Source organism: Syngnathoides biaculeatus, chromosome 2, assembly GCF_019802595.1.
Source record: "Syngnathoides biaculeatus isolate LvHL_M chromosome 2, ASM1980259v1, whole genome shotgun sequence".
In the NCBI taxonomy this organism is placed as follows: Eukaryota; Metazoa; Chordata; class Actinopteri; order Syngnathiformes; family Syngnathidae; genus Syngnathoides; species Syngnathoides biaculeatus.
The window spans coordinates 7372118-7394687 of record NC_084641.1 but is presented as its reverse complement, the minus strand read 5'-3'; the positions used below and the strand labels follow the sequence as shown (position 1 = coordinate 7394687).

The window sequence follows — 22570 nt, the reverse complement described above, 5'->3', positions numbered from 1 at the left end:
ATTGGGACCTAATAAACCAACTATAATATTGTTCAATTGTAAGGGATAGGGATTTAACCACTATTGATCACGCCTTTAAAAAAAATGAATGTGTGCAGAGATGCTTATGTTTCAGAAGAATTCCTATTTCTGCTTCAATTTGAATAAAGGCAAATGCCAACATGAGATCAGAGTTCAACAGAAGATCAGGCACCGCAGGCACTCCTTGACCTTCTTTTTAAGCACAAAATATGTTCCTGCTCCATTTTGCTTTTTGCCTTCTGTCTTCACTCGCCACATAAGATGAAAGACAAAGAACAGGAAAAGGAAGTGTTTGAAGGTAAGGGCAGTTCAAGCCCGGTCCACACAGCAAAATACCACAGCCTGCCCCGGGCTGTCATCTTCAATGATGCTGAGAGGGAATTTGTTAAGGGGGGTATTGAGGGAGAGACAAAAGCTCAATCGAGTGACTGAATCATATCTCAGCAGCTCATTAATGAGAATTGAACAGTGACATAATGTATATTACAACATCCTCTGCTGTGACATTTAGAGGAGTCATTAAGTGGCGCTGGTTGAAACTGTCACAAAAGAGGGAGTGGTTTTGAAACAGGAGACCAGTGAGTCAAAGGCAAGTTTAGCTGTATGGCAATTACGAGTACAATGTTCAATTAAAGATGACAGGTGTGCGTGTGTAAAAGTGAAGCAGAAAGCAGTTTTAGTTTGTGTTGATTGTGCATTATAAGTTCAGAGAAAGGTGACTCAAAACCTGAAACAACAACAACAACGCCGTTCTGTTTAAAGGGAGCAACATTATTTTTGGGGGGCTAGTTTTGACAATTAAAAGAACCCATGTGATTACCAAAATATAAGAATAAAGTTTTTATGTTTGAAAAATCTTAAAAAAAAAACATGCAAACTAGGAGAGAAAATGCAAACCCCACACAGGATGTCCAGAGCCTGGATTCAAACCCCCAAACTCAGAACTGTGAAGTGGATGTGCAGAGGTTACCATGCTGCCGACCAGTAAATATATACAGTAACTATAATTTTACCTAGAAATTGGATGCACATAAAAAATGCAATATCTTCTTATTTTTCATGAATATCAGTCTGCATCAGGAGGCCCCGTAGCTCAGTGGTTAGAGCACTGGTTTGGTAAACCAGGGGTTGTGGGTTCATATCCCACTGGGGCCTCCACTCCCTGAGAAGGGTTGCATCAGGAACAAGCTGAAAGAAACCATCAGTCTGCATCACAGTGAAGAGATTCTTGATTTAAATCTCAGTTTTGACATTCCTGTGTGGAATGTGCATGTTCTCCCTGGTTTCTCCTAAAACTCAGTCTTCCTACCTCCCACATTCCCAAAATACACATGCAGGTTGATGAAAGACTCAGATTTGAGGTGTCAAACTCAAGGGCGGGGTGAGATCTGGCAAGCCACATCATTGTGGCCTATAAAAGCAGATAAGTGTCTACTTCATGTTTCTTGCAAATCAGATTTTTTTCCCTTTTATTTTGACAGAAAGATTTTGACATACACATGGTGTCGGACCGATTCTCTGAGGAAAAAAACATAACTATGATGTGGTCTGCAAGGAAAATGATCTTGACACCCCTGCTCGATCTGAGTGTGAACGGTTGCTTATCTAATTGAGTGGCGACCATTCCACGGTGTTAACCACTCAACAGCAGTCAGCAGGGATAGCCTCCAGCTCGCCCAAGACTTTTCAGGGAGACCAGCGGTATTAAAATAAGAAAAAAAATGAAAGAATGGATGTTACAAGAGCACCCACAAAGAGAGGAAATCCTAATCATAACTTATTGGAAGCCAACAACATTGTCCACATTCGAGCATGAAAAGGAGCTTTGTTGCCAGGCAGTGTCACAACATGCTGAACAATTTGAGAAAGACTGGGATGAGGGCTCTTCAGATTTTTAATGCATCGATTGCAAATGACCACATTCCTATCCTGCGGTTTGGTGTCTGTCTCCATTTAAACCGAAAAATGCCCCGTTTTAGCTGAGATTAACACGACAATTAAATTTATGGTCTACGTCCTCACTTAGCTGTTTTAATGATTGGCAGGCGTCTAGTTATGAAAGAGCATGGCCGCCAGGCCACAAGGCAAAGAGCCCATGTGTGATGTGGGGAAATGTCAGGACACCTTACAAAATGGCGTTTTGTTCCCCAGAGGCAGTTCACAAGTTATCTGGAAAGGTTCAACCCATAAATTGAAAACTGTTACTGTTCACTGGGTGTTTTTTAACCTTCTTTCTCCGGTTGGGGGCATTTCCACACAGATGCAGCCTGTTAAAAATGTCTGAGCTGCTGATAACATTTTAGGTTAAAGGTTGTAGGACTAGGCTCCACCTGCAGTAATTGAAAATGGTGGAAAATAGAAGTTGGGTCCGTACGTGCAGCGATCGAAGCTTCAAACGTTCTTCGGGGTTTTCAACGTGTGGTACATGACAGAATCACTGAGTAAGTACAGCTCAGTTGTGTTTCACTTTTCCGTCCAAAGTATTTACATTGATATACAAGCAAACTAAAGTAAATTTATCTATACTGCGCATTTCATACACATGGCTTTATGTGATTAAAAGCATTTAAAAACTAAGAACTAAACATTTAAAACGGCGAAGAAACACTTAAAAACAAAGCAAAAAGAGTACAACTTAAAACATTGTGCAATGCAAGAAACATCATTGAAAAGTGAAAGTACTCTAAAACGCACGAGAAAAAAAAAGTTTCTTTGCTGGATTTGAAAACATACACACTTGGGGCTGATGTGACTTCTGTTGGTAATTTATTCCATTTGCGTGCAGCATAATAACTAAACCATTACTGCTACACTGTTTTTGCTTTGGACTCTGTGCTCGACTATTTGACTTGAGTCTATGGATATCAGAGCCCTGCTGGGTTTATATTCCATTAGTATTTCTTTCATGTAATTAAGACCAAAAGCATTAAGTGATTTTTAGACCAGTAGCAGAACTTTAATGTCGATTCTAAAACTGAGTGAAAGATCATGTAATTACTTTAGAATTGGAGTATTTATACTTTGACCTCTTTGTTCTGGTTAGAACTCGAGCTGCAGCATTCTGAATGAGCTGCAGCTGTTTAATGCTCTTTTGAGAGAGTTCAGTCGGAAGACCATTACAATAGTCAAGTGTACTTGAGATAAAACCATGACTGAGCTTCTCCTGGTCAGCTGGATATATGCAAGTCTTCATTCTGGATATGTTCCTCGGGTGGTAAAAGGTAGTTTTAGTAATTTATTTGATAGGACTGTTGAAAGTCAGGTTGTAATTAGAACACCAAGGGTTCGGAGTTGGTCTTTGGTGTATCAAAGCTAGTGAGTGCAGGTATTCACTAACAGCAATTCACTTTTCTTTACTGCCAAAGACAGTTTTTCAGTTTTGTTGTGGTTTAAGTGACAAAAAGTTTTCCTCATCCAGTAATTTATCTGTTTTACACAGTGACAAAATGGTTTTCTGTAATACTAAGCACTGGTGATGTCAAGGTCAAGGATGTTTCTTCCGGGTCCGGCTGTCAAAGCTGGCACATGTCCAGATTTTGCTTGGATTTCAAAAATGTTCTTTATTTTAAATTTTTTATTCAATTAATGTCGAAAAAAATTGTAATAATAATAATAACATTACTTCTGATTGGAGGGTTTATTGTTCATGTGAATTTTGGACAAAGTCCTCCTTTAAAAGCACGTTATTCAGACAACAGCATTTGTAAATGTGCACGTAAGGTCCACCACAATGCAAGGCGCCATGTCTAATGTGTGTATCTTCAAACACATGCTCTATGTTTTTACAATATCATCATTATCTTTAATTTGATTACTGCACTTCCAGACTAAATTTCAAGTGACTATTTTATAAAAATAATAAAATATAATAAAAGAAATAAAAAATAATAATTTATAATAATAAAAAATAAAATAAAGTAAAGGTTTTCATAAAGAGAATATTTTTTAAAGTCAACATATTTTACTGTGTATAGTTGGTGATCATTATTGTAAAAAGATTGGTTATTACCACATTATACACACTATAGTGAAACAAATGTTTTGACAAGCTTCTTTCATCAAAAATTGCAATAGATTTAATAAACCTTTTTATATTAGCATTTTGCCTTCTAAAAATAAAGTTACATGTTATCATGTTCTCATGACGGACACCCTGTCAGCTGGTGCCCAGTGGGTGTGATGTTAGATAGCAGATGACCCCCCCCCAAAAAAAAAATAATAAATAAAAGAATCTTTTCAAGCAACAAGTTACATTTAATTAGATAATGGTGTTGTCTCCTACTGACTCAAAAAAGGGACTCTTACAGTAGACGTGGGGGAAAAAGAACAGGGAACATGATTCTCTTTGAGCCCAGATAAAGCTGTAATATCATCCAAAAGGAGACAATCAGAGATCGGGATGCACATTTTGCGATTGTTGACAGGCAACATTGGCAGTTTGACAATCTTTAGTGTGAAAATATGGACCACAAACTCAAAGTGACGACACACCCAAAACACACAGGTGCTTGGTGGGAGGGGTTACACAAAGCACGTGCTGACATGAGCGTTTGAGGCCAGTGGGATACATATCGAGAAATGTAGATTAAAGCCAAATGGCAGCTTCTGCAGTTGATTTCTCAAAACTTGACATATCAACAACTCCATGAAGTTGAGTCTTGCCCTCGTAAAAGTAGTACAATGACATGGCAGAATCCATCAGTGCCTTTGTCACACATTCATTCTTTAGTAAATCTGATCATTGGGTGTGCTTGGACACATTATAATTTGGAATCTCATGTGTAGCATTAACACAGCATTCCTCAAATCTCATTTAACACAAATACAAATGCCACTTCAAAAAATAAACTAAAGTTCACGTGACAATACTTGGAAAATATGAACATGCATTTCAGTAAACAATAAAAATATATAATCCCTTTTCAACCTTGTTTTATAATAGGGGCAAATGTTAATTGTAACTCAGTAAATGTCTGCGGTTAAAAAAAAAAAGCTATAAATAATTTCGAAATGCAGAAACAGTAAAGCTAAAGCTCAAAACCTGTAAACATCAGTGTCAGTAGGAGTTGGATGTTGACCAAGTTGTACCCCTTCAGTTTGCTGGATGGACTTGAAGTCTCTCTTGCACAAAATTGGCTGCAGTTAAGTGTTGAAGTGCTTGTACAAGTTAGTGCCTGGACAGTAAGGCGGAGTTTAGAAACATCACGAAACCTGCAGCTCTACAATGTCTTTTGTTTAGTTTGGCAGAACATGATCAATATCATTATCAGCTTCTTTGCCTGTCTCTTTTCCACTTATCATGAAATCAAACGTTCTACCCTCGTAAAGAGATTGCTGACTTTTAAAATAGAGCACAAGATTACATTTCAATTAAATGAACAGTATTTAAACAACAATCAGTGTTGAGTTGTAAAAGCGCTATAAAGGTAGAAATGTTTGATAAAAAAAAAAAAGATCCCATAAGATTCGATATAATAACTGCACTCTGGAACATTGGCGGCACCCGATGTTGAGAATCAATCAACATGCAGATGAACAGGCCGCTCAGGAAAACAAACCTCAATCATTGGATTCTATTTCACCCAAAACACACTCAGGAACGACGCCAATTTGCTTTTGATTTGGCCAAATTCCCGCCATCGCCTCCCTGATTGCATTGTCATTCAAATGAGGTTGTTCAAAGGAGACCTTCTGAAAGGCTGGGCTCAGACACCGCCCCCGCTCCGGTCCACCGTCACAGGGCCCCTCTTATCCAGTGTTTCCTCGGCCGACTTCATCAAGATGGCCAGGCGACTGTCGGACACTTGGCCCTTCTTGACAGCGCTCATCAACTGAGTGACACAGGACACATAGTGAAGAGAATGAGCGTACACAGGTGACAAGAAGAGAAGCTACCCGATCGATCCGCGGTGCATATGAGAGCGGTCCGACCACCTTCACGTGCTTCACTGAACCCAACACCTGATGACTTTGATGATTTTCTTGGTGTGTTAAAGCTGAACTGGGTTGGATGCGATGGTTTAAGAATGTCTCAAACATGCCTCGTATGCCTGCATTGCCCGTTTTGTCTTAACCAGTCAATCAATAAAAATACTTGGCAGTGTGGAGTGCCTGCCAACTCCATTTCAAAGTGTGAAATTAAAGAACCATAAAGGAAATGAGGTCAGTGGGTGTTGGAGAGGCGGATGCACGAGATGGGCTTCGATGGAAAAAGATGACACGCTTTGGCGACCCCTAATGGGACAAGCCAAAAGAAAAAGAATAAGAAATCTTTACTAAGAGGTGTAGTTCCAAAAATGTGTCAGAGAGGGAGTTATTCTGTATTCTGTTTGCTAAATTTCAATGTCAAAATTAGGGTCGTCTACATAATAACACTCACAAGCGAGGTTTTTCCACTCATAACATGGCAGCTTGGCAAAAGCATCTCTAAACATTTGGAAGAACTATGTGAAATCCAAGAGTAAACAGAGCTGCATTGACTTGTTTGGGTTGAATAAATACTAAAAGTGCCACAGACTGGAAATGATTGCTCATTAAGTCATTGCTGTGCTTTGAGATTGGACTTCGTCTTTGAGATTCCTTTCTTATCTTAACCAAACCATGAGAGAAGGGCTGCAAAGTGTTTTTGGTGGTCTCGGCTAGGTTGATTTCCATTTGCACCCAAGCTCAATAACTCTTTTCACACACAATCATGTCAGTTGAAAAGGACCAAAGGGTGACATGTAAAAGTACTTGTAAACATTTCTTAAGATCAGCTGTGACTGTTGCCTGTGTCTCTTTAGTCCAACTCTGTTCGTTGGCCCCTTTTTAGTTTTCTTGTGAGCTTTATTTTTGACACCAGGCCCAGTGCAGCTTTAAAACATCCTTGAAACATTTTGTCCCCTCCGGCTATATTTCGACACCAGAGTTAAAAGTTAAATAAGGATTGTATTTCAGAGTTATTTACTGTTCACCAGTACTTTGCATACGCTACCTGTTTGTAGTCTCTAAATCAGCCACGAGGAGGATGGACACATGAGCAAAAACAAACATTGGCAATTAAGGACAAAAGTTACACAAAACAGCTTTTTCCCAAAAAGGGCCACACTACTATAAATGCTGCTGTCACCTGGACAGTCTGACCGGATATGCGCTCATGATTGGCTCACACTAATGAAGACAAAAGCCCTAACTGTCATCATGCAGCCTCGCCATGACATTCTTTTCTCAACTAGCCGCCAAGTGAGAAAGTCATTTAGCTACAGACAGAGACCGGAGCTCTGCCCTCATTAGACCCGTCGCACATTCTCCATCCTAATTAGCTTCATTTAGTTGAGGAGAGTTCACACTTGTTGTGTGCACGTCTCAGATGGACAACCACCTTTTCTGTCTTTTGTCTGCTCTTTTGCTGTGTAGAAGAATTTTCATAGAAATTATGGATTACAACAGTTAATGCCCAGACTACAGGATGTTATCCCTGATATTGGGCTGATTAGCAAGATTAGCAGACGATTTCTCAGATCGCGCCTGATGTATTTTGTTGGGAATGACAAAATTTCTTGGAGTGTGAGAACAACGATTTGGCCATGATACGATAGCCCTAAGACATCGAAATGAAAAGAGCATTTTTCTTGTGTGTCTTCCATGTAGTGTGACATATTAACAAGAACTCTCCGAGAGTAGACCTTGATGTCAATCAGTAGAATTGTGTATTGTGACCGGCGCGTCGCCTCCCGCACTTGATGTTATCAAAATTGTCAAAGTTGTCAACATTAACGAAGCTTTAGAGCATGATTCAACAGAACCCCAAAATGTTTTACATTCCAACATTATTACTGACAGTAGCTTGCTTGGTTACATGGTTTGTTGCCTGCTTGCGAGCTATATCATGTTAAAAGTACACAAACACCTCATGCAGTCCTTATGGATAGCATAAAATCGTTATCTCACAAGCACTATGTGACACTAAATGTTTTTCCCATTTTTGTTGATTTTTCCCAACATTGCCGCAACAACAACTTGTTGTAGTCATGCTAAAGGTTGTATCCATTTGCGGTGAAAGGAGACACGTTTTCCGGTCATGGTTTCGCTTCAATCTTTGATTTGACAAGACAAAGCGCAGTGATCATAAATGATGGGATACAGTAGTATCGGAAAACATGTGTAGTGTTACCACAGTCTGACCAAGATATGGTAAGATTTTATGGCTGTAGACTGACATAGTGGAGTTGTTAAAGGTCAAAATAATGTTATAGTCTGATCCAGGCATAAGGGAAAATGAACATAGGAACCCCTGCAAGTACAATCACTGACCATTACATACCTGTAGGAATTCATCGATTTCAATTTGTCCGTTCTTGTTGACGTCAACCTCATTAAGAATTTCATGGAGGGCATTCTCATCAATGTGGACATTGATACTCTGTAGAGAGAAGACCATTTGTTAGAATCAGTAAGAGTGAAGAAGAGTAGTATGACAATCAGGGAAATGGGAACTCACATCCAGGACTTGTTGAACATCAACTGTCGTGATGAATCCTTTGCTCTCTTTGTCAAACTTATGAAAGCGCTTCTTATACCTGCCAACCACATTAAAACTGACAACATTACTTCTCTATGTCTGAGTCAGAGACAGTTTTTATGACAAAATTTTGGACACTGGGTATTTCTACCTGGCTACTTCCTGGTTATCCAGGGTCATTTCGGATGTCTTGGTCAACTGCTCAGAGCGAGATCGGTAGCCCATCTCATGGTACAAGAACCTTTTGGCTGCTTCCAGCTCAGCCTAGATTAGAATGAAGTGCTACATTAACACAACCACAGCTACTCTTGGATTTTTTTTTTCTTCCCCACCGCTCAATGACTTTCCGTCTTCGGTTGATGATAAAGGCTCAGTTTACACATGCGTATAAAAGCCTCCAAAGAGGATGATGGGCGTGGACTTCCCTATTGTGTTATGCTAGAACACCCCAATGGGGACTAAAATTTATTTCCTCCTGGTTTTTGTACCGTCTTGCGCTCCTGGCTCCAGCCCAACTCCTTGGCCATAATCTGCACAATGCGTGGGAGGGCCTCGTCGGCCGCCTGTACGTTCAAGAAGCCCAATCGTGTTCGCCTGGCAATGAGATCAATGGCAGTGCATGCGTACTCCTTAATGGCATACAGTACCTGCAAGAGACGATATGCTCTTTTCATTAGGGCTTCTGGGGCGAGAGAGTGATGAAAAGGCAAACATTAGCACATCATCACACTTCACCTCAGCCTCAATGTATGGAAACTCAGACACCAGCCTTTTCCCAACTATTGGCCATCTTTGCCCTGTGACTAGCGCCATCTTTGCCACATCGTATGCCTTCCCTCCGTACGTAGAGGCCAGATGCTGCGCAACCTAAGAACATTCAAAAGGTCCAGTTTGTTAATTTAATTTACCTTGTCTGAAGTCACACAGTTGCAAGGAAGAATGATGGATTTCTTTGGCACCGTGTTATTGAGGGGTCACGTTTACAGAATACATATGAGCTTTTTGCTATTCAGATGGTTGGCTTGCCCATCATGCAAAAGGGCAAACACTGTCCAAATATCAGCAGTAACCTTTTAAAAATATTTAGCCCTGGCTGTGAGCTGCCTTTAATAAGGAGTACCGATAAGTGAAATGAAGAAGCATTTTTCCCTATTGTAACAATTGTCCATTGAATTTAATGCGAGGGTAGTGGCGAAATGTTGCATGTAACTGATGTGACTCCTTGGACCTGGTGGACTTAATGCAAACAGTTCAGCATATACCCGTTTCATGTGTCAAGTCTTTTGGCTTCTCACCGAGACGTTCTGTCTAATACTGTTGAGGTGTATAGGTGGAGTTCCCTGTTACAACTAAATGGAAGCGATTGAAACGGTCGGAAAATTTTATAGCGGCAGATTGGCACCACACCAGCATCTGTAATCAACTCCAGGACAAAAAAATGTGTCCTACTTCTTGCTCCAAGCCGTAGTCTTGCACCAGACGGATGTAAAGCGTAGGCGTCCAGCCTTTGGAACCCTCCAGCATCAGGCCCACTGTCTTGCATTTTTCAGCTGGGAGGGCATGTGTTTTAATGGCAGCATCCAGAGTTTCTTCAGCCATGGATCTATAAGTGGTCCACTTGCCACCTGTGCACACAATTGGCGCTGTAATAGAATAGGCCAAATGAACTGATCAACAAAGTCACAAAGACGAGCTGACCTGCAATGGTGACCAATCCACTGTCACTGATGCTGACAATGTGGTTACGGCAGATGGACTGAGTGTCTTTGGAGTTGGGATCAGTCACCAGCGGACGGATTCCACTCCATGCTGCCAACACGTCACCTCGTCTCACTGCAGGATACAAAATCTACAATATAAATTTTATTTGATAGTCTCTCGCCACTGACCAAGCCGTCACTTCTACCTTCAACGTCAGGGCTGAGATAATTGCGGACCTCCCTCAGAATGAAGTTGATGTCGTCCTCCCCAGGGATGGGGTGGGCAGTCACATTGGTGGGGGTGTCTGTGGTTCCAGCAATGGTCATCTTCTCCCAAGGCAAGAAGAAAATGACGCGGCCGTCGCTGGTGGCGGGATCTAGCAGGCCCATGTTGTCAGGGCTGTGTTCCCCCAAAAAATTAATATGATAAAATAATCCTATTTTCTAGTGATTCAGAGAAAGGGGATCAAGATGTTTGGCCTTTCTGGTGCAGTTCAAAGGGCTCATGCTCTCTCGTGTTTTGCTCAACAAGTTTTGGTGAACTTTGAATCTCCGAACTGCTGCCTGCTACCTTATTCAGCTTCATTGTTTGAAACAATTGTTTCGATAATCTTTTGATGGCATTCATCATGTATATAACGACTCCCAAGTGTGTGTGAGAAAAAACACTTTTGGACACGGAACATATTACTGTACATACAAGCAATATTATGTATACTGGCATACACTTTGAATATTTATGCCTCTCAACTTGTTTTTCACATTTTTCAAATAGGACTTCCAATTTGCAATAATATGCATTAACATTATTCATAAACAGTTTAATACACTTTACATATGGGGTTTACCGTATATTCATTGAACCAATATTACTGTAGCGTAATTAGGATTTATGCCTTATCAACATGCAACATCTTAATCTTATGTCTGTTTTTAATTCTTCCTTAGATTACATCTATTTTTCTTCATGGAACATTAATTTTGTAGGACTTTTCTAAGGTTTTATGTTGTTCCACTGTGTCCTTTAGCCCAATGTACATTTAAGGGCAATGATAGAGAAAGAGGAAACAGTGTCTCCTCTCTGGACTGTAATTTTTATTTATCTATTTATTTATCGCAAATTTACCTAGGAACACAATTTTGATCCTTCTACATCCTTTCAAAACACAGATCACTGTGCTGAAGTGCAGAAATAACAGCGAGATGAGCTGAAAAACTGTTATATCTATTACACTGTGCATAACGAGAAACACACCTGTAATAGCCAGGGATGACAATGTGCACGCCGGCACTGGGCTGGCAAATGTTTTCAGTTTCCTGGCTATCCATCTTCCTGATTGAGTCTGTGAACGGCCCCGTGGCGTTGATCACACATTTGGCTTTGACATCGAATTCCTCTCCTTTAAGGGATTTGTTGTCATGTGATCAAAAGCAGAAAAGGTTTCCTTATATGTAGCCATCTTTTCGCACCTGTGAGCACATCCCGGCAGCGTGCCCCATACACCTTGTCAATGCCGGTAAGCGGGTCCTTTTTCTTGAGGAGGTGAACCACCTCAGTGTAGTTTGCCATGGCAGCACCATAGCGGGCAGCGGTGAGGCCGATGGCCAAGTTCATACGGGCATCATTGTGCTGCCCTGTGGGGTGACAGAGGAAAGTTGGACGAGGGTGTGGGCTTTTCACCCTAAACAACTATGAATATATTATTGAATGTAGACGAAAGTTGGACTCTAAATATATCACTAAGCTAAATAAATGTAATAAACATGCACATTGGTTGTCTACAAAGACTAAGACAGTCAAGAGACATTTGTTGCTTCGATAGTCCGACCAAATGGGGTGCTCCTCTGCAGCTCCACACCACCACAGAGAAGGTCAGATTTAGAAATGTCACAAGCGTGATTGTAGCAGATGGCATAAATTGAGGAAAAAAAAAGATGCACTCGTTGCACTACATCCCCCACTCCTGGTGCTTTGCAGCAGAAGAAGCGGGCAGAATGTAGAACAAATGTATGCACGATGCTTTGCAGGATTTCTCAGCCTGCAGCAAACAAGCAGACATTGTTTTCATTCTCAACTCCAGGCCTTTTCTATGTTTTCATTGCAACATTAAATTTCCTTGAAATGTCTGTCATTGCATTTGTCACTATGCAGTATGAATACATCCCAGTGGAAGAGACAAAGGTCAGGAGACTCAGCTGCTCTACAAGTATTTAAAAAAAAATAAAGTGAAGAATCAACAAGGAAATGTCTGACTGACCATCATAATAGACGATGGCTCCCACCAGCTTGTCTTTCTTCAGCATGGGAAAGAGCTCCAGGGCTTTGGTCTTACTGAGGACATAACTGCTCTTTAAACACTGGATTCCAGCCACCAGGTCGTACATCTTTATGCCCGCCCAATAATATGGAAGCTGCCACCATCTTGGAAACAGGTAAAAACAGCGCTGAGATGACATGAATCACATCTTTATACAAAAATGACCTAGAAATTGCTGGTAGAAGTGGCTCCCAATGGGATTTTATGTAGAATTTGACCCACATGTGCACCCACAGAACTGGTCGCCAGCCACAAGTTTGGGGTTTTCAGTCATTTTATGAAGCTATAGAGAAAATGTCTATGAAATGTTTATGCTCTTCAGGGAGGTGGAGAGCTGAAGGATATCCCTGATAAATTTGGCCAGATTAGTTCCCCTCTTTTATTAACTTCAATAGTGTTGATATGAAGAAGAAATAATAATCACTGAATACACTATCAGATCAATGCTTCTCTGAATGATTTTAAATCAGATGAAAAAATATTATCATCTGAATATCATCTTCCCATACTTGTTATTGTTGTCTTTTAAAGCACTTGAAAATCTTTGTTGTAATCTTTTACTTGCACTGTATATACTTTTGAGTTTTATTAAGCTTCTTTTTATTTCTGTACTTTGTTTTTAAATGCTTTGCATTTGCTTTTCAACCAATTTTAAATGTTTTACATTTATTTATGTAATGTACATTGAGTTACCTTTTTGTATGTATTATTTACTGTAGATAAGGCTGTCGTACCTTGCCAACGCTTTGCAAATGATGTGATCCCTAACCCTAATGATGAACACTGAAAAAATACACCTTAACTGTCAGTTTTTTTTCATGTTAAAATCTTTAACCCGAGGAGCTTGTGGTTTTTAGGCTAGCACAAGAAATAACGCCTTCTCAATGAATCATTAATGTAACCCACAACAACAAACAATAAGGCAATGTAATGGAGAATATTTTTCAGTATATCATTTTCAAAGCTTTTCACTTTTCTGAGCTATTTTTAATTGTTTTTCTTTTAGCCTCCAAAGTTGGCACTGTCGAAAAAAAATGTCCAAAATCACATTTGCCATTTTTCTGTAAACTTCCCTGGGTTATGACGTACTTGTAAACAGGAAGCATTATGGGAAGTGGCGCTGACAGATGAGGCGCAATCTCTAGGAGATTGGCTCGCTCGTGGAGGGCCTCTTTCACCATCATGTACTGTTGCAGGAGAAAAAAAAAAAAAATCAAGAAACTGAACAAGGAGGGAGAAAAGTGACAAGAAGCTGAATTTGAAACCTGCTCATAGTCCAGTTTCATGATGGCCTTTTGAAGGTAGCGGACCCCACCATGGATGAGCTTGGTGCTGCGGCTGCTCGTCCCAGAAGAGAAATCATTCCTCTCAACAAGAGCAGTGTTAAGGTCTAAAAGGACAAAGAACAATGCTCAATATAAACACTCAAACGTAGCGCTAGATGACCAGAGAGGCCTTACTGCGTGTGACAGCATCTAAGGCACATCCTACACCCGTGGCTCCGCCTCCAATTATCAGGACGTCAAATTCTCTGTTTTTCAGCGTGGCGAGCTGGGTCTCCCTCAAGGGAAGCTCGTCTGCAAAGGGAGCCCTCAGATCTGCTTCCGCTGCCACGTGAGCTAGCCGAGCCTGGATGTGATGTGGACACATGCATGCAATTATCCCACAGTCTGCTGTTTTCAGGTCAAAGGGACTGTTTATTTGTATTTATGGTTGGAAATGTCAAAATTACTGCAATACTTTGGTTGAGGTTAAAGAAACATTACAAACACACTACAAACACCTAAATTAGAAGTGAATTTCTATGTTTTCCAGTGACTTGATCTTGATATGTACTACGTGAGTAAATGACAGGGAGGCATGTAATTCCAATTGAGCTGTTGCTTGGTTGATTTTTTTTTTTTTTTGCTTTCTGTTGTAAGACAATATTTGATTATGAACAAGCTTCAGATATGTCAGTGATATTCGATAGAAAAGAACTAAAAGCGATGAGGCATTTTTTCCCATTTTAATGAATGGTTCAAAGAGTCAGGCACGCAAATACAAAATGAGGACACCAGTTCAAAGAATTATGCCCATATGTTAAAGGTATCACTGTATTTCGTATTCCTGCATTTTATTCAGGCATTATCTTATTAAAGGATTATCTTGTTTAGTGGTCTTTCAGGCTTTTCAGACCATTTTTCATGAATATAACAAGTAGTGACTTTTACTGCCTTTATTGGAGACTCCAACCCGTCCCAGCTGCAGTCAGGGTCAATATTCCCCCCATCCACTTACAACAAACCCCGTTAAGTTAACGTTGACGTGACAACAACTCATTTTACTTTTACTGGGTTACCTACAGCATAATATTCTGATCTTTTACCACTATGAGGAGCATCATGATGATGACAACCACTAGAAGCTCATATAAAAGTTAACCGTGTACGTAAGACCGCTAACATGGTTAACCGTGCCATTTCGTTTTGTAGTTGTAAATGTGCTTCAAAATATATGTGTAAAAGAAAGAATAAAGCTTCTCTTTTGTTTGTCTTTTCTAATTCATTTGTCATCATGGAATTATGATTGCACATAAAAAAATGGCTGCACAAATACGTTTGAAACTTTTCTTCATTAGAAAATAAAATGATGGTTTAGTAACACACACAATATCTAAATTATTATTATTTTTTTAATTATTGTAGGTGGCACAATGGACATCTGCCTCAACGTTAAGAAGACCCGGGTCAAATCCGGCCTTCCCTGTGTGGGGTTTGCATGTTCTCCCCATGCCTGCGTGGATTTTCTCCAGGTACTCTGATTTCCACAAAAATCCCCAAACTATGCATGGTAGGTTGATTTGAGATAATTTGCCCGCAGATGTGAATGTGTTTGTTTACATGTGCTCTCCGATTACCTGCCAACCAGTTCAAGGTGTACCCTTCATCTCCCTCTAAGAGAACTGGTATAGGCTCCAGCACGCCCATGACCCGAGCGTGGATAAGCAGTATGGAAAATGAGTAAATGAATGAATTAATATTACATCAAATAATGAGAACAAAACAGAATATCTTTATACTGTTGTAATGTTTACAACTGATGAACGATGTGTCCCACAGGAAAGTGTCTATTATTTCATCATATGTCAATGGACATGAGTTGGGAGTCCATATCTTACAATACTTTTTCGTAATTCTACAGGTATGTACTCATAAGATGTACAGCTACCCACACAGATACAGAGCAGATGATTGTTTAATCTTTTTGTTTGTAAACGTTAAAAGCATTCTGTTACAATTTGTTGGCGCGTGGGTGTTTGGGGTGCAGGAGACGTGGAGTGAAATGTTTTATTACTCTGAGTGTGGGCATGTCAGAAAATGTTTGACAATGACTATGAAGTATTGGATTAATATAGCTGCGAAATGGTGATTGTGTGCTTAGGATGTCGCTTGGTTTTTAAGTTAAGTGCTTCTAAAAAGCCACACTTTATTCTTGATATCATTAGTTTCAAAGTCAGACCATGCACTGGGATGTTGGGGGTTGTCAGCTGGTACAACCTGCGGCAACATGCTACTTATCTTTGCAAAACCCACAACACAAATCATGGCAGTCATTCTTATCCTGCATTTGATTAGCAAAAGATTTTAAGTCATAATCACAACAACAATCCCCCTCTGACACCAGGACGTGCCATTTCACCTCTAATGAAATATTTATTCTTGTTTTTTTTTCCTCTATCTTAATGATTGAATCAAGGTGCTTGAGAGCACATGCAGAATTTGACTTGCAAATGTGAGCAGGCTTTTGCAATTTGCTTCTGAAATCATTGTCTCTCTGTAATGATGTAGACGGAAAAAATACCGCCACAGAGCTAAATGCTGAGGATTAGAATTACTGGGATTAGAGGCATGCATGATTACAAACTATTGTGGAAATGATTATATTTCATCAACATCGGCTTCTTGCTTACCAATCCATTCTTGGTTGAGTGGGCAGCAACAGGCAAGAGAAGACATTATTGTAACAGGACACAAACAAAGTTCACATTAGCACGCACAGTTAAATAAAGGCTGGTATGTGTCTTTGCAGGTGTTCAAATACTGTATAGGTCTATGTCAGGTTAAAGGTCAAAGGAAATACAGGTGCTTGTCCCTCTCAATGAAGATAACCAAAGCGTCAAGGCTGAATACTTAAACTAAAGCAGCAAACATTGTCTATCCACAAGGAACCAAAGGATGTGCCCATGACTCCTCAGTCCTGCTTCATGGTAGGGAGCGCATGTTTATTTATGCAACATGAGGCTGCTTTGACAGCATCTTAGAAATACATGCACAAGATGACCTCATGAAGTAGAAATGGGTTTAATGGAGAAAGGTGAAAATGACACATAATTGCATGTACAGTGGAACCTTGGGGTGCAAGAGTAATGTTTCCTGTTGAAAATAATGGAAATGTAATGAATCCATTCTAGGGCCCAAATCACGTTTTATTTTTAATCCATGTGCAGTTCAAATAAATACTGCAGAATATTGAAACCGTGGTCTCTGCTAGTAAATCACCAATATCATTTCCTTTTAGTATTGCATGTGGTCTGACCCAAAACAGCAGATGCAACGTGTCTTAGCATTATCTATGGTGAATGCGAACAATGCTATTTGGTCCAGTATCGAATGATGGCTCGTTAAAATGCAAGAAGAGGAAGTGGGATTCGGAGAAGACTTTCACCTCAAGCAATGCCGGTAAAGGCCTTTTTACACTGCACTTGGAAAAGCGTCTGATGCCCTCGACTTTCCCTTTCATTGTGTTCGTGCTGAGGGGCATCAGTGCGTTTTGACGTGGCCCCAAGTGTCAGAACAACGGAGAAGACGTCTGACACTCAACGTCGTGTCATTGGAATAAAAAAATGTTTTATTCGGGAGCTCAGAGGTCATTAGTCTCCTCTAATGGGAGAGAAGCTGGCGGAACCATTTCAAAGTGTGATTGTGGCCGAGTTGTATTTTAAATAGTAATAACTGTGGTGTCCACCTATGTCAAACTTTAGGCCAATAGAAAAATGATACACCGAGATATCTCTGTTTTAGAACTCCTTGCTTAGCCTGAAACACACTTCAAAGTGCTCTTCCTGGAACTCGAAAGGTCACAAATTCATTTAAACTTCAAGCTGCTGTGAAATCCGGGATATCCCCATTTCCTGTTTTGTTTTTTTTTTTGCTACCGCATCACCTCCTTCTTAAAATAAGATATGTTAGAGTTTTCTGTTCCAAAAATGACAAATACATATTGCTGAATTCCGGTTCACTGTGGGGAAAGCCTACTGTCACCATTTCCAAATATGGTATGGCTGCACCCGAAGCAAGTACAATGTGAAAAGGCCTTAATGCTGATTAGCTGGGACCAGCCCTTCAAGAGTACCGATGTTAGATTTCTTCAAACTGTAGACGAACACCATCCTCGTCTTAAGCTATGACTACCTTCTTTATTTTTTGCATTTTAATTCCACTATCGCTAGCATATTTTACTTCTCTAATTAATTAAGACCAAAGAATGTAGATGCAATACTATAGTTGGAATGTGCAACACACAAAGCCAATGATGGTTAGAAAGAGTAAGAAACACAACAGATCCTTTTGCTCATCTATGCTAAAACTATCGCTTGAAGTTTTTCGTTTCAAAGTAGATATTCTAAAGGGGTCACTAGGAGCAACAACAACAAAAGATACTGTCCCATTCATTGAATGGACACTGCATAGAGCCAATAATGGTTATGCAGCGTGAGACAAAAAGACAACTTATCCTTCTGCATGTTCACGCCAGTTTTGAGAATGTGTTTGTAAATCAAGTTTTTCTTCTCTGCATAACCAAATGTCTTCAGAAATTGAGTCATTCCTAACCCGAGGTTCCACTGTATTGAATTGTTCAAAAACCAGTAGAAGAGCACAATGTTCTTCACACTTCACAACATGTTCAATTGAAACCAGAGGTTTACACACGCTATGTAAAAACACACACTTTTTCCCCCTCACTGTCTGACATGAAATCAGGCTAAATATTTCCTGTCTTAGGTCCCTTGGGATTACCCACATTCTTTCTTTTTGCTAATTATGAAAATAATGACAGAAGGACTTTTGACAATTTTCCAGAACTTCTTCAAAGTCAGACATTTACATACAGTAAGATTAGAACATCAACCTAGCTGTGAAATAAAAGGGTGTGCCAGCACTATTTTTATTGCAGGTGGGGGTGGTGCACAAAAAAAAAAAAAAAAAAACGATGGCATAACGATGAACCAACATGTAGAAATACTAAAGCAACATCACCCAGGAGGTGAGAGCTTGGCTCCAAAAGGGTCTTCCAAATGGAGAACGACCCGAATTATATTACTAAACCCGTTACAAAGTGGCTAAAAGATAACCAAGTCAATATTTTGAAGTGGCCAACCCCAAGCCCTGAGATCAAGCCTATTGAAAATGTATGGGCACAATTGAAGAGCCATGTGCGAGGAAGGCGGCCTACAAACTTCCTTCAGTTTTATCATTTCTGTTAGAAGGAATGGCCCAAAATTCCTGCCAACTATTGTGAGAGAGTAGCTTGTAGAAGGACAGCCAAAGTATTTCACCCAGTTTAAAGCCAATGGCACCGAATACTGATATCATGTCTGTAACTTGTAACCTTGAAAAAAGTAATGAAAAATTCTGTGAATATTGATAAATCTTTTTTTTTCTCTAGTATTTACCAATTACAAAAAAACTTTGGTAATAATAATTGAACTAAAACGGGAAAGGTTTAGTCTGATTTCATGTCAGATAGTGAAGGAAAAAACACTTGTTACACAGTGTTTGTAAACTTCTGGTTTCAAATAGAAGTAAATACATTACTATGTTTTTGCTGCATTTCTGAGGAAGGTAAAAAGAAAAAGATGTGCAAGGTGATTTATTTGTGAGTTGGTGACATAAGCCTGCATGAACCTGGCCTGCATGCAAAGAGCCACCCTTCTTTAGCCACACCTTCAGTGACTCAACGAACAAGTTACACAGTTACATTTTATTTTAGTAATTACATACTGAGTAAACACACTGCAGAAACAGGAAGTTCTATAAAAAGTGAAACTCCACATTTTAAGCGAGTGCTGCTTCTGTACAGCAGCTTGCAAACACATGAAAATACTGTATATCCTAAAGGCATCAGATAAATTCCAAATTCCTGACGGGACATGCTCTGGAGGACTGTTCTCTGGACAAACTTAACATTTGCTTGCAACTCACCTGCTTCTTCCTGTATTCGATGAGCTGTGAAAGTCCGAAAAAAGTGGCGACCGCCCCACTGCCTATAAAAGCTGTCCGTTTGAGGGCCTTCCTGAACGCCATATTAACTGTAAAGAGAACAACATGAATTGGGCTTCGACGGAATGAAGGAGCATATGGAGGAGGTGTGCCAACATCACGTGGAATAAGGAGGGTCCAAAGAAGTGGCGAGATTTTAAAATGCCAGTGTTTTATGTTTGAACTTTGCATTTTGCCATTGAATGCACTGTAAGTATTAATTTGTTAAACAGACATCAAAATTGAAAATGCAGATTTTATACATTATGTATGACTTGATCTCCTTTGCTCATGACAACAGACTTAACACTGCATTGTGGTTTAAGTTAATAATACTAATAACATTTTTTAAAATAATTTACATTAAGTTTAATGAGCCGATTGAGAGTAGAGCAGTACATTTCTGAAAATCATCCCTAGTGAGACCCCTGACCAAGATATATTTTTTTTCCTGCTCGTCATAGCATTTTTCAAATATGATTGATCTTCTCAAGTCATATGCGCTGTCAATCATTTTAAATACTGATTTAATAGTTTGAGGTAACTGTCCCCTGTAAGATTTATGCATAATTTATAATGTGTTGTAATTAATATCCAGCCTTCCTCTGTCACCTTTTCTGACCCTTGTAGCACATGTGCAAGTCCACACATTCAATATAAACAGCTCATTCGAGAGGGCTAATGGCAAAAAAAAAAATGCCAATAATGAAGACAGAGGCAGTGATAGACTCATCCACACTTCTCAGACACTAAAGTGGAAGTGAGAAGGCCGGATAGATGGCAAGAAAAAAAATGCTGGGACAGCCCCCCTCCTTGTACACCAGCGAACACACTCATTATGAGTCAGCATCGGAGGGGGGCTCATGGCATTAATGAAAACCACATGATTTATTTTTTTTTCCCTTTGGTAGATGAAAGCTCTCTTACACGTGAGCCGACATCTCGTTGTAAAACGCCCACCATATATGGTCTTTGGGGGGACTCAACAGTGACCAATATATCAAAACGTAGTATATAAATAACCATAACAATAATTTAAAAATAAAACAGGTCATGTTTTGTCCGTTCTGTTTAATCGTTGAATGTTCACACACAATACGGAAGGTATTACTGTATACAGTAGCAGGTGTTACGAGCCGCAAACTATCCGATGACTTTTGATTTATGAAGTGTAAAAAGGTTGAAAATTAGGTGATATTATGAGTGACAAAAGTATGAGAAACGTGTCAATTTCCACTTACAGGAAGTCTTGATTTGTGGTTGAAAGAAAGTCCCACAGGGCGATGCGGGGCGGCGGCCGCTGCATCGGTTGTCGTCCTAGCCTGCTTCAGTTTGACAGCTACAACGAGGAAGTAGATCGCCCTTGAGTGACCTCAAGAAACACCAATCAGAATACGCGATTGCCATGTTTTCGACCAATCATATTTTAAAGACCGATGACGAGAGTTCACGTGACATCATTGAAGAACGGGCTTGCACAAGTCGCTCGAAACGTCTTTCAGGGTAATAATAAAGAGAGAAGTTCTACCAGCTGTCGTCTGTCGCCACATGAATCTTGCAGGGAGAGAATTATAAACTGCAGTACTATGCCATACGATGTGAACATTACATCTCTAACTTCAAAGCAGTGGTTCTCAAACGTTTGGCGCTCTGTAAAAGCTTGAAAAAAATCATCATAAAAATGGTAAAAAAATATATATAATACATTTTGTTAAATTCAATTATATTCCTCAACCACTCACCCACTGTAATATTAAAGACAGGTGAAGATTACCATGTATAAATATAGGGGGGAAACTGTGCCTATATAATTATGAAATTAAAATTTATCCCACATAAAAGCTTAACGCTTCAACCTAATTAAAAATAATAATTACTTACAAGTCACACAAGGTTGCCCTATAAACGGTTCAAATATGGGAAATGTTAAAGTCAATAAGAAGCTACTTTAAAATGTGCTGTTCCATCTATGGGGGTTGGAGCTGTCCAAACCATTGTGACGTGCAGTTTCAACATTTAATTCAATTATTCTTTTGTGTGCAACACATTAAGAATAACCGCTTTAAAAGATACATGTGCTGTACATGGGTGTGCTGAAGCCTATTCTAGATGACTTTGTGCAAGAAGCAGGACACAACCTGGACTGGTCACCACTGGTGCTGGAGCTGATCCCACCTAACTTTGGACAAAAGGTGGACTACACTCTGAAATGGTCGCCAGTCAGAAGATAACGACTCCACTGTGCATGTAGGAAAGTCAGATCTGTGTACCACTACACCATCAGTAACTTTGAACATGTTTAATATATTCGAAACAAAACATGAAAATGAGTTTGGCTGTACTTTAAATACAACTGAACTCGACTAAGCCAGGGACTTGTCGAGAATCTCTGATTTTGATTCTTCAATGAACCTGCTCTGCGTGTCTTGGGAAGATGTGAGGAAACCAGAATATCCACACAAGCGTGAAGACGACATGCAATCGTCTCACATTGCAGGAAGGCCAGAGCACTGATATAAATCCCGACCTCAGAACTCTTAGGGGTATGTGCTAAAAACCACTTGGCAAATGGTTAAATATGAGCTGCAACTCTAAAACAATTATAATTCAAAATGGTTTAAGAATGTGTACTATAAAATAATGTATAATTTGATATATCCTTTTAATTTGATGAAATAGGTTTTCGTCAAGATGCGACACCGTCTTCAAGTGGGTGTATATAACTGGCTA

The 22570-nt window shown here is 39.8% G+C and overlaps 1 protein-coding gene across 3 annotated transcripts; it reads right to left on the bottom strand.

The window, feature by feature from the left end:
* Positions 1-3709: 3709 nt before the first annotated feature.
* Positions 3710-21207, bottom strand: gpd2 (glycerol-3-phosphate dehydrogenase 2 (mitochondrial)). Of its 3 annotated transcripts, XM_061829822.1 has the most exons (18): positions 21082-21207; positions 19784-19890; positions 14000-14168; positions 13805-13929; positions 13629-13726; positions 12480-12643; positions 11692-11856; positions 11477-11621; positions 10428-10621; positions 10220-10354; positions 9971-10146; positions 9257-9388; positions 9010-9168; positions 8673-8785; positions 8501-8579; positions 8324-8422; positions 5710-5852; positions 3710-5195 (listed from the first exon to the last, which is right to left on the bottom strand). In XM_061829822.1, exons 2-17 carry the CDS (start codon positions 19883-19885, stop codon positions 5727-5729), a joined length of 2181 nt encoding a protein of 726 aa, XP_061685806.1. In that variant the 5' UTR covers positions 19886-19890; positions 21082-21207; the 3' UTR covers positions 3710-5195; positions 5710-5726. The 3 variants fall into 3 exon arrangements, with proteins under 3 accessions (XP_061685806.1, XP_061685798.1, XP_061685815.1); XM_061829814.1 differs by having other exon boundaries at positions 3714-5852; XM_061829831.1 differs by lacking the exons at positions 19784-19890; positions 21082-21207 and adding an exon at positions 15439-16493 and having other exon boundaries at positions 3715-5852.
* Positions 21208-22570: the final 1363 nt, after the last annotated feature.

What these genes read in the sequence shown, in the direction of transcription:
- gpd2 (XM_061829822.1), bottom strand. Translation starts at nt 19,885, where the DNA reads ATGGCGTTCAGGAAGGCCCTCAAACGGACAGCTTTTATAGGCAGTGGG. An exon ending in TGGATTGGTCACCATTGCAG is followed by an intron (nt 10,147 to 10,219) that starts GTCAGCTCGTCT and finishes TTGTGTGCACAG; the next exon opens with GTGGCAAGTGGACCACTTAT. An exon ending in GGAGCCAGGAGCGCAAGACG is followed by an intron (nt 8,786 to 9,009) that starts GTACAAAAACCA and finishes ATTCTAATCTAG; the next exon opens with GCTGAGCTGGAAGCAGCCAA.